Source organism: Temnothorax curvispinosus, unplaced genomic scaffold (assembly GCF_003070985.1).
Source record: "Temnothorax curvispinosus isolate PA1 unplaced genomic scaffold, ASM307098v1 QBEX01010681.1, whole genome shotgun sequence".
In the NCBI taxonomy this organism is placed as follows: domain Eukaryota; kingdom Metazoa; phylum Arthropoda; class Insecta; order Hymenoptera; family Formicidae; genus Temnothorax; species Temnothorax curvispinosus.
Window position 1 is genome coordinate 96,399 of NW_020220461.1, and position 12,146 is coordinate 108,544.

The 12,146-nt window shown below is 42.9% G+C and overlaps 1 protein-coding gene across 3 annotated transcripts in view; it reads right to left on the reverse strand.

Moving 5' to 3' along the window:
- Positions 1-881: 881 nt before the first annotated feature.
- Positions 882-12,146, reverse strand: part of LOC112460628 (nucleolar protein 4-like) — a 67,443-nt gene continuing 56,178 nt past the window's right edge. For 2 of the 3 annotated variants that reach the window (XM_025025411.1, XM_025025413.1), the window contains exons 4-9: positions 11,299-11,633; positions 10,404-10,604; positions 9,978-10,124; positions 5,827-6,041; positions 5,145-5,329; positions 882-4,709 (exon numbers count right to left, since the gene is read on the reverse strand). In XM_025025411.1, the coding sequence (XP_024881179.1) occupies positions 4,537-4,709; positions 5,145-5,329; positions 5,827-6,041; positions 9,978-10,124; positions 10,404-10,604; positions 11,299-11,633 (1,256 nt within the window). In that variant the 3' untranslated portion in view covers positions 882-4,536. The remainder of the gene's footprint in view (positions 4,710-5,144; positions 5,330-5,826; positions 6,042-9,977; positions 10,125-10,403; positions 10,605-11,298; positions 11,634-12,146) is intronic. The other variant, XM_025025412.1, reaches the window with a different exon arrangement.

Here is a 12,146-nt window from a genome sequence, read left to right on the forward strand (position 1 = left end):
ATTTAAAAGTATTAGTGGAAAAGAGTTTGATCGAGAGATCGTTGAGGCGAGGCGTTTGTAACGACGCCGCGGCCTTCCAGCGTGATCTATACGTTGCTCTGTCCGAGTAACCGGTGCCGTTTCGCAATTTTCTTGCATCAAAGATCGCGCCGGCCATTCGTTTGACTTTCCATTGTGCGCCACATAAGACCACATTGCATTGCCGCTGATAATTTTTTAGATTTACATTGCGAAATATGTCGAGTAATTTCGTTAATTAGATGCAATATTTCGCTTATCACTTACTATATATTTTGGCGATATCTTTTACAATTTACATAAAAGAAGAAATCGCTGTTGTAAGGAAAATATATGTCTGGTGATAAAGTATCGTAATTAAGTTGGATTTAAATGCCGATATTGCACATAACTTCTTTACGTATATTACGTAATTTCCTTATTTGGTGAAGTATGTAATAAAAACCAGCGTCCGCGTAAGATTTCTTGAAAAGGTGAATGAATAGGCGTAATAAGCTTTAAATCTTGCCACATTGTTGCGAGAGGGTAGAGTTTCATAATCCAGAGCCCAAGATCGTGATCTTGCACACCGATGCTCAATTCGACTTTCCATTTCGTCCGGTACGCATACACACATAATACATTATCGAGCCGATTACCCATTGCATTTAAAAACGCCGCGATTATGCATGCGCCCCGATATTTATGGTTGTGCGGGCCATAGCTTTACGGGATTTTTTGGTCGACATTAATCATGCAGAAGAGGGACCAACGGTAAAAAAAACGGAGAGAAAGAAAAATACAATTTATCGAGTCGTAAATCTTGTCGGCACGTCGATGCAGGTAGGGCGTTGTGGACGATGAAGGAAAATAAGACTCCGTAGTATAAGTTGAATAATCGATTATATTTGGTAAAACATTTACAAGATAATAAGATTTTTTTTCATTTAACGTATGTTACATTTACAGGCAAGGCATCCTCAAGAACCGTACCAATTCTACAATAATCGTAGTAATGTGTAATGTTACTTATAAGAAAGTATGTACCATCAAATTATCGTTATCATTACTATCAATATTAATATTCTTTTACGGTATATTACTACTCTTAATATTTCTTTAGGAACAAATACATATTTTTTTTCTTTAATCAATATACATCGATTCGCGGCTATATATGAACAGTAGATCTGCACTTCCGCATAGGCGAATTAAGGTACACGACGGATACTTTTTTATCGAACGTAGGAAAAGAAAGAAGAACAGAGTGGTGTCGCACGTTTCTTCGGTCTCCATAAATTTCTCCTCTGTCTCGTCTCCTTCGTCTTTCCTTTTTCCTTTTTACTCCGTATTTCAGATGTACGATAGGTCCAGGTTTTTTTTCGGATCAGTCAAGTTGCAAAAAAGAGCAACAACCGTCGGTGACGGGATCAATTCGATTCTTATTTGGATTCGATTCCTATATTTGGTCGAAAATAATATTTACAATGAATCTCTTTCGACTAATTCTCATATGTCACGAATCCATAAATCCTGGGATTCGTCGAGGTATAATCGTATCAATTATTAGCAGAACGCGCAACAAACATTATTGGTCATCGGATTCGAGGGGGAGGGAGAAACATGTGGTACGCAAAACGGAGCTCGGCCCTCGCGATGTGTGTGGCTACAGAGATCTGAGGTGAATTACGTATAAATGTTACGATGCTAGTGGTAAGATATGAACTTGTCGATAACTGCTAATATCCATGAAGAAGTGTGATGATGCCTGCTCGAAACCAAAGGGACAGCGCGGAGAAAGGTGGGCGGGGGAATGGCTGAGCTGAGACTATTTATGTCGTACATGACAGAAGCATGATCGTGTGACGACGATTGACAATACACGGTAGAACAACGGTATCGCTAATAGACTATTGCACTGTGTGTCGATTAAAGAGACGAGTCCGTTTACTACGGGCGAGAAATTGCATACGTGGGGAGGGCGGCGTGTGTGTACCGTTTTGCAAGTATTTGGAGTTTCAAATGATTGAGGCGATAAGAATTAGTTCCAATTGACGAAACGCTTTATTCGGTCCTCTCTTCACTAAAGTGCCGCAAACATTATTATTGATTTCGAACGTTTCACGCGACGACGGGCGCGTTTCGTCGCGGCGACTTGCACGCAAACGGAAAAGGAAAATGGAAGTACGACTATTGTCGGTCAATAAAAGTCGTGATTCCCATGAAATCTTCGATGAGCGCATGTTGAATGATCACGCACACATGTACACATGCACACATTCTCTTTCTCTCTCTCACTCTTTCTCTCCTCCATTTTATCTCTTTAATGAAATTCTTTTCCTAGATTTTTCTTGTTCGCCCTTTTTCTCGTCTACTTTCCAGTTTGCTTTTCTTTCATTGGAATGTTCTGCGCTTGGAGTTCGACGGTGACAGCAATCAGCAATCGTTCGCATAAAGATATTTTGCACATTTGTATATATATTTATATATTTATATACTCTTCTTTGTATCTAATTACTTAAGCAACTTAATTTTCGCAATCTTTATATGCACTCCATTTATAATGCATATAAACTATGTACAAAACAACGACAAAGTAGACTTAACGAGCGGAAACTCTCCGTGGAAAATGACGTTGGAAAACAGAATAAACTATTCGTACTATCTCGCGTACTACCTTCTCGCGCGATTCTTCGATTCGCAATCAATAATATCAGTGACAGTGATAATCGTGATGGTAATAACGATGGTGATAATGATAATAATAGAAAATAATAATAATAATAATAATATATCGTAGCGATAATAATGTCAGTATTAACAGTAATAAGAAGAATAGTAGATAAACTCAATCCGAAAACGTGTATATTTATCACGTGATCCACATGTAGTGGAGTTTATATCTATCTTCGTATGATTAATTGATGGAGAAAATGATTTCGCGCTTCCATGAAAGAAGTATGTCGTTTGAAAGGAATAACGGAAAGAAGAAGAAGGAAAACGCGACCCTTAAGTGGTACTATACGTACATTACCCATAATAATTAGTGTTCTTTGGTAACACAGTGATGCGTCCGGAGACCACGAATACGGTTTTAACGTATTGTCTGATCGTGACAAGATGGTCCCGAAATTATACTCTCGATCACTACGCTCCTCCACTTCCAAAACTCTGGTCTAACTATATTATGACGACGTTGTACAGTTATCGTTAATTGATTAGCTAATTAATCTCCATTGACGAGGCCTCTGACGCGTCGCCAATAAAAAAAAGTCCATCTCGTTTTGCGTCCTACGTTATTATGTACACGTGTATCAATGCGCGAGCGCATTTTCTTTCTATATACACGTATGACCGTTGTAAAATCTTCATATGTGATCCACCATTTGCCCCAAAAATGGCGAAAAGACTATAATTTTGATAATCTGTCTAAAATTCAAATTTTATCACGTCGTTTTCGTATTTCTTCAAATTGTTTCTTGATGTGTATACGCCACTCTCGAAGTAAATGGCGCAGATTCGCCGCGCGAATTAATCGCGCTTTCTCACGCACGAGAGTAACTATTCTCATCATATATCATTTACGTCATATGTACATAACGACAACAAACAGATTAGCGAAATTACCGTTTCGTAAGAACACGCGACAAATTTTTTGTCGATCGTCGGTCGAAACGGTTGAATAAACTTGTAGTAGATTTATGGAGCTCTCACGAACGGTTTTTCGAAGCTTACGAATCTGAGTAGGTAGGAAAAAATGCAAGCGCATCAACCGGCTGTGTAAAGAAGAAGTTCCGGGACGTTTTCATCCTCGTTAGAAAATACTAGCACACGCTTCCGAATGACTTATCGTCCGGAAGCTTCTTCCCTTTTCGACTTTCTTTCACTCGCGCACGCATCCTAGCTCGCCGCATCATCCTTTAAGCTTATCAGTAATTAAGTAAATATCTTTTTATGTACACCCTGTTCGAATAGTTTTCTTAATCCTAGAATTAGAAATATCGCGACGATGCGCATAATGAAATATGTAATTATTCATTATGTATATGGAACTCTTCTGTTTTTAACCGCTTTTAAACAATGTATGACGATAAACCCGCATAAATATCTAATTCAGTATGAATTTTTCATCGCGACTATAGCCTCTCGACTTTCATCAGAAACAATCTTTTTACGAACATTATAAAGTAGCTCCAATCGATTTATGCCTAGAAATTTTCTCCAATTATTCTCAAACTTTGTTTCGCTAATTTTATAACGTTTCGATACTTAAACCTATAATCTTGCACTCGTCTTGTTGGATCGAATGCATTTAGTTCGCCCAAGCGGAGCGTTTTGCAGCAAAAGATAAGTTCGTGTGTAGAGCGATGGAGTTGCCGACAGAGCAGCGGTATAAACGAAGCCTTGAAGAAAGGAATTTACGCTGACTCTGACATTATTCTCGGTGCTCACACAGGCGCATCAATACTCGCATTGCTTCCTCGCCGATCGTTGTGACTACGAGCCAAGTTGCCGAACGCTGGCCAAATAAACGTAGCTCTATGGTTGGTGGAGCAACAGTTGCTCCAGCTCGTCGGCGGATCTGAGCAGAAAGGCGGCTGATTCTCGATATCCACCTATCAGTTGTTTCACCGCGGTCAATTCCATCGAGTTCAGCTTGTGACTCAGCAGAGCAGGCTTTGGTGGGTTCTTCATGCTAAGGTCCGTCGGTCCTGTAAGGATAACGTCGATTCAGAATCAATTGCGCGCGACAATTTCGAAACGTTCTGTCAAGCATTATCAAAGCAAGCATGGTGTGAAACGTTATGATGTTATGAAATAAAATTTCATGCAAACTCCATCGAAAAAAAGTATCATTAAAAAGTATCAAATTTAATAACCGAAGCAATAACCGAATGACTCAAAAACATTATTACTCGCAAAAAACAGAGTAGGTACTGCAAACAGTTACTAAAACTAATTTATATATAATTATTAAAATGCCAATTAGATGCGAATAAAAATAATTGAAACTTAGATATAAAAATAATTCTAAAAAATTTTGAACTAAAGCTGAATGAAGCTTTAATATTATTTACATCCATGGCTATGCAAACGATTCAAAGAGTGCAATAAAGTCAACATATTACACCAATAACCAGTATTACTTTGTATACCGTTGCTTAGTAGACTCGACGTAAAACTTTGAGTCGGGTATAGCCCGGCTGAGAGGGTCGGCGGTACCGTTGTGGGCCCGGCACGCTGGAACGCTTGGCTGAAGTTGGGTCTGTACATCGTCGGTGCACCGCCACTGGCGACACCATTCACCGTCGAACTGACTATCGTCGATTGGCTGAAAAACAAAAAGACGCAATGAGAATGAGATGCGCGCTGGCGATAAAGGTCGCCGCCGATTAGCGCTTTACGTTCCGTTAAGGACGCGTAACCCGTTCGTCGAGAGGCGTCCGGTGAATTTTTGTGCCATGACCTGTGACCGAAGGCGAAGCCTTATCTAGAACTCGGTCGATTCGACGACGGGGGATTTTAGCGCCGATAACAATAATCGGTTACGGTAATTCACAGGCAGAAAGTAAGTTAATCGTAATCACGTCAAACGATATAATGGTAGATTTCTTTTGCAAAAAATGAGCAGTTAATAAATCGATACCGGCGGAAGTCTCGATTGAGAGGAAAATTTATTTTTATGCTTTATATCAAATATCGGTTTGGCTCTGCCCGAGTGGTTAATTAAGAGATGTATAAGAGCGCGGCTGTGTGTGTGTGTGTATTACGTCAATTCGAAAAAAGCAGTTTTCATCGGTTTTGTCGTAACTAGTTCATCATACTGACCTCATGAGACTCTTGTTGTCTGTTGTGAGCAGCTTTGACGCGGATGCGATCGACAGCGGCGTGGAGGAAATAGTGTTGTTCGGTAAGTTTGCCAAACTGGTCAGAGGTGCCAGGGACGTTAACGATGCTGGTGGGGTGTCCTCCCTTTTACACGTGAGTGATTTAACCGGTGTGCTTGAGAAGTGCTGCTCCAAACCTGATCGAACGTCCGTTTGCTGCAATCAACATTATCGCGAGATAAAGCAAACTGTTACACCGTAATCGTAAATATTTTGTCTGTCCTGATTTTTAATTTACGCACGTATTTAACAAACATATATCGGAGAGTACTTTCTTGTAACGCGTATAAATTTTATTTTAAAGACGCAATTGAGACTTTAATTTCGTTTTTCGACAAATCGTTACATAATCATTTATTAACGGAGAACGCCTTTGATTATTGAAACGCCTCTCTTCCTGTAGAAAGTGATAATTTTCATACATGTTTAAGTATTTTTTAATCCAACCCTCGTTAACGCCGGTGGAGAATGAATTTATTATTACGAATTTATTACGATTGTGATGTTACCTCACATCTTAGTATTTTTTAGGGCTAAGAATTTCGCATATTTTTTGGATACTTTTAAATCCGATTTATTTCAGTTATACGCCTATTTTCATATTAATATTTTTTCCTATAAAATCGCACGTTTTTAAACAACGATATAATCGAAAAATAAGATTTAAGAACTCTCAGGTCTATCTACAGAATATCAACAAACAATTGTTACTTTGATGTTGCTACAATTACGTCGCGATATTGAAGAACGATGATAAAATAACACCGCGGCGAGCCCGCTATAATTGTACCTGTTGAATTTGATCGTGATCGCGCACCAGCTTGTGAACTACCGGCAGATTTTTTTTCCTCATGGCTGACACGATCGGGAGTAACCAATCTTATGCAAGCACGTGACCTAATCAGCAAACAACACGGACACTATCGATCACCATACGAATTATCGATCATCAGCCGCGAAGATCGCCCCGACACGAGCTAATCGAGCCTCTATTATATCGTCTACCCGCGATCTTGTTATCAACGCGATCCCGATCATCGAGCACGATCGTATTCACCGCTATGAGCAACCGAGCGGAACAAAGTGCGCCGGGAGTTTCTTCACTTCGATTTCCTCTTCTGCTTCTTCTCTCAATCTTCTTCCACTTTTGCGTCCGCGCCCCACCCTGCCTACCAGCGACGTATCGATACGATAACAATAACGTCCGCGTTTACTCGTACGAGGTTCAGAGAAGCGAGGACGCATTCGTTCCCGGGGCCGGCGAGGGAAACGGAGAGAGGGGTGGAGCGAACGAGGAGGATGGGGAAAAAGCGGGTTGACACGAGGGAGGAACGTCAGGAACAAGAAGAGAGAACGTCCGGATGTGCCGGGACGAACGACGAGGCGTGAGTAAGCTCACGGGAGGAAATTAATTCGTGGAAAGAGAGGAAGAGAAGGATGGAAGATCAGGCATCAGAAAATAAAGAGGAGTAGAGAAGAAGAGGAGGACCACGGTGAGAGCGTCGAGAGGTGGTGATGTGCGTTTCCATCACAGAAACGGATGACTTGCCCAACGAAGACACGTACAGAGGGTTGGCGAAGAGTAATAGTAGTAGTAGTAGTAGTAAGAGGAGGAGGAGGAGAGAATGCGAAGAAGAGCCGAGAGAGAGAGATCGTGAGGAGCGCGGGAAGAGGGCCCGGGTACGACGAGAGCATGGAGGAATGAAATCTTCGAGCGGCGTAGAACGGATGTAGGGAGGTGTTTTTATGAAAGGCCAGCAGTGTGCGTTGACGTCAATTATATAGGTGGCCACGAAGAGCAGATAGCCGCCTCTCGTCCGATGCGCACGAACCCCGGCATACGTATATGAGAGAGAGGTCTTCTCCTTAATGGGTTAGGTTTAGGTCGCCGGAGAGGTTATCGGGTCTCTCTCTGTTTCTCCGTCTCCTTCTCGGACAGGGATTTTCAAAGTAGATAAGTCGGAGGGGGGATCGCGAGCGTTTCAGTTTCTCGTTTGCGTGTGAGACGTGGTGAGGTGGAGAGAGGGAGAGCGATGGAGAGCGGCGGCGTGTGTTCGCCAACTGCGAGACCCGCGAAGGAATCAGCTGGGTGAAGAGAGGAAAAGGGGGGCAACGGGGAGAAGGAGGATTAGGTGCGCCAAGCAGCGCGGAATTGGATGGGCTCGGGCTACCGTCTTGCACCTATACGTCTCGTGCGCGAAATACCGAGGCGATCGGTTTACCGTTTACTCGCTTTTTCGCGCTATCTTTGTTAAGGTCAACGAACTCGGCGTGCAGGCTATATAGGTGACGAACATCAAGTTAATCGCGAGAAACGTGGTCGGAGATCGTTTCCATATCGCCGAATCGTTGAATGCTCTCACCCCGAGATTAGACGCGTGACGTCAACACGAGCGATTTGTATATACGCGCAGATTAACGCCGATCGCTTTTCTCGGTTAGGCGCGCCGGTGAATTTTTCAAGAATCAATCTGATCTCTCGAAATCTCTCGGCAGCAATTTTTCGGCGCGGCTCTTCGGAGGATACGAAACTGTCCGTTTCGCGTAGCTGACGTAACGTACCGTGAAATTTACGGATACGCGAGACTAATCGCGCGACGTCGTCGGCGTGTTCTCCTCGGTGCGTGAAAGCGCGCGCGCGTCAGTCGCGACGCGTAAAAGTCCACGGCCTTATTCTTTCTTTCCTTTTTCCGTCTCGCGCCGCTCTTTTACGCTGCTACTACTTCCAAGAATATTTTCAGTGTCTTCCGTCCCGCACGCGCAGCCGTTTTCACGAGGTCGAAGGCTGCTTATGCCGTCGGCCCTCCGTAGTGCGCGATCTGTGTTGTGCGCGAGTTGCATCAGAGTGGGAGAGGTGCGCGACCCGCGGGTTATCACTGACCTCTCTCGCGGTACCTATATCACAATCCTAGCTCTCCACGTATATCTCGTTGCCCGTTGGCGTTGCGCAGGAGCTCGTCAAATTTTCACACACGTTAATGCAGCGCGAGACTACGACGTTTGTTCGCAATCGAAAATCTCGTTTGCCCCCCTTCCGTTCTCATTTTTTTTCTACTTTTCAGATCACCTTTTTATTTTCTGCGACGTTTATCACATTCTATTCATTTATAATATTTTCATATTTTATTGTATTGTATTTTATTTTTTTATATCTTATCTTATTGAAATTCGCAGCTGTTAGAATAATAATTAGTAGTTAATATTAAATAAATAACAAGTTAGAAAAGTGAAGTTGAGGTGTTTGTTTCAACAATAATGAAAAAGTGAAGACATAAAAAATCAAATGCGTAGAGTGGAATGTATGAACGCGTTAAGGGACAATTAGGTACAATCATAGTCCCTTTCACGCGAAGATGAGGGTCGATCGAAATGTCAACGAGTTGTCGGAGTTCATATTTGTACACGCGTTTGCTGCGTGATACGTATCACCGCCATATGTTTGTAGATAAAACCGATATTAGGAGCAAATAATGAAGATGATGCTTTTACGTGACTTAGAATTTTTACTAACTTGTTTATTTATTTAATATTTCGTTAGACTATCTTTTATTATTTGCTGCTTTTTGTATACAAAATATTTATGTAATCTTGAATTTGTTTTATTTTGACTTTGATACCGTAACAAGTAGCTGATCTATTTTTTTTTGTAATGGCAACTCTCTCACGCGGATTTATATTTATTGCCGTAAGTTATCGCTTTGCATATTTTAGTTCATGATTCATCACGCAAGCGCATCACGCAAACATCCGCGAGTTCTCATCTAAAAATCGCTTGATTAATGAATCCGGTCGTCGGCAAGAGCGTCCGAAGGTTGTGCACGTGTAGCATCTTAACGCCTCGGTCACGCGTGCGATATTTAGAAAAACACGTACTTCGCCAGGGACAATAAAATAAGGAGCTTTAAATTGATCGACGATATATGTGTACATTTCTGTGTCCGCGTCGCGTCGTCGTTTGCGTGCCAGAGACGCGAGAGAGTTGCGATACGTAATTAGCTAACGATGTCGAAATGTCTATTTGTCGGAACAACTTTGTCGCTCGCGATAAGTATGTCCTTCCTCTCCTTATTCGCATGCATGAGTATTATTCACCGTTGCGGCCGGAAGAGTTGGCATGGGCTGCGACACCGGCTCCAGCCCGACTCTCATCCGTTTCGCGTTGTCACTCTCGTTTTCGCAGGCCGTTGCCAGAATCTGTTCGGCCTGCACCGAGGTCAAGTGCGCTGGTGTTGGTCTGGCCTAAAAAGAAATGCGTACGTCACATCCGCGATCGTTCGCCGGATACCGTACTTGACTCACGCCCCGAGAACGCTCAAGCTTTCATGAACAAAGTTTCAATTCAAGGTCGACGATTTTAATTGCTGAAATAGCAGACCCGGAAAATCTTGAAAAATTCACAAGTGACTAAAATTTATGTAATTGCGATTTTGAGTTTAAAAATGTGTCAAAACTTGCAAGAAAAAACTTAGAAGCTAATTAGCTTGCTATCTTACGATTAAACGCTATATAAAAACTTACGGCGTCCCAAGGGCCCTCCCTGCCGCGTTTGTTTCTCCGACAGCTCTTCAGGTACGTTCGGATCCTCTTCCTGGCCCTCTCGGCAAACTCGGGAAACTGTCTCGTGCAACTATCGATGATTGCCTGTATCTTCTCCTTCGGCTGCTTCGAAATCGGCACGATGCGATCCAAGTTCTCGTCGACGAACAGCCTCACGAACATCTGCCGCGAGACACGACGCCAACGGCCACGTTAGTGGAGTGAATTAAGCGAGAGTTGGTACGCGAGTCTCGCTAACCGCTCAAGGAATTAAGAATTTAGTGGCGGTGGGGGCGCAACACCGGGACTCTATTAAACTAATTGTAATTAATTAAGGAGCTAGCGCAACAGCGGCAACCGTCGGCGAAACTACGACCGCTTGGCTTTCACGCGCGGGGAAAACGGGCAAAAAAAAGAGATATACGAGGGACGGAAAATAAGGGAGGGAAAACTCGGAGAGAGAAATGGCATGCCCTGTTTCCCCTACGAATCGGTTCTCTGGCGCAACCGTTCATAAAACTTTACGATAATTAGGGTTTTTCGGAAAGGTCCGACGCGCCGCCAATATGCTGACGGCCTTAACTTCTCCGCTCGAGCTCCGTTGCCGTTTTCTTCTGCTCTCGCGCACGACCCTTTCCCCGACCGAGGCGTGAACGACGATTTTCTTGCAACGACGGTTGCATAAAGCGACCAGTTAGACCGCAATTGCCCGTAATTCAATTACCGTTATGCATCTTCGGATAATAAGGGTCATGATTATCGCTAATTGTCGTTTAATTATTCTTGGAATTTTCAATTCGAGATATTTCGAGGTATATTCCTGAAGTTTTAAAGAACGAATTTTACGGAGCTGTGCAATGGAATTGCGTATGCTTACGTTGAACGCTTTGAGACGTTCCGGATCGTGGTGTCTCGGATCCAGTCCCTCGTCCGCGTCTATATCGTCGTCGTCCTCGTCTTCCTTGTTGCCACTACTACTGGTCTCATCGTGGGCGCTTCCCGTTCCCTCGCCACCGGGCGGACTGGACTCGCGATCGCGATCCGACCGCGAGGGCGTTGCCGACGATGCTGGCGGCGGCGTTTTCTTGAAACCCATGGCGTAAGATGCCCACAAGGAAGCCATGTCCTCGCTGCCGACACCCGCCACGGCGCTCAGATTCGGAACCGTTCCCGCTGGCAAGTCCACCAATTCCGATGAACCGTTTCGAGAATCTGCGGATATATGAGCATTTTGTAATGATTTTAACAAATACTCCCTGAAGTGTAAAACCTAAATTTTTGTTATTCTCAACGAGACACGTATTCGTATAGGTGTAATTAACATTTTAATGACGGAAATGATAATAATTAATTATTATTATTTAAATGTCATTTATTGAAATGGATATTATTAGTATTATTAGCATCAATAATGATCATAATATGAACAATGGCATTTTTAATAATTACTACTAATTAATAACGCAAATTTGGTGATAGAAACACTTTGCATTCGCGATCGGTAATTATCTGGTAAAAGGGGAACCTTCCATCGGCATTGCCAGGAAAATAATAATGTTCTCGTTGAATGCCCGTCGTGCCGCGATGATTAGATCGCCGCCTCGCGCTGTTTCGATTTATGAATAGAGAACGTTGCGGTTGGAACAAAAGAAAGGAATATTTTTTTTCCCTTCCCACGCCGTGGCCAGGCGAAAAGCCGGTCATATGCGGCCGACTAGATACATG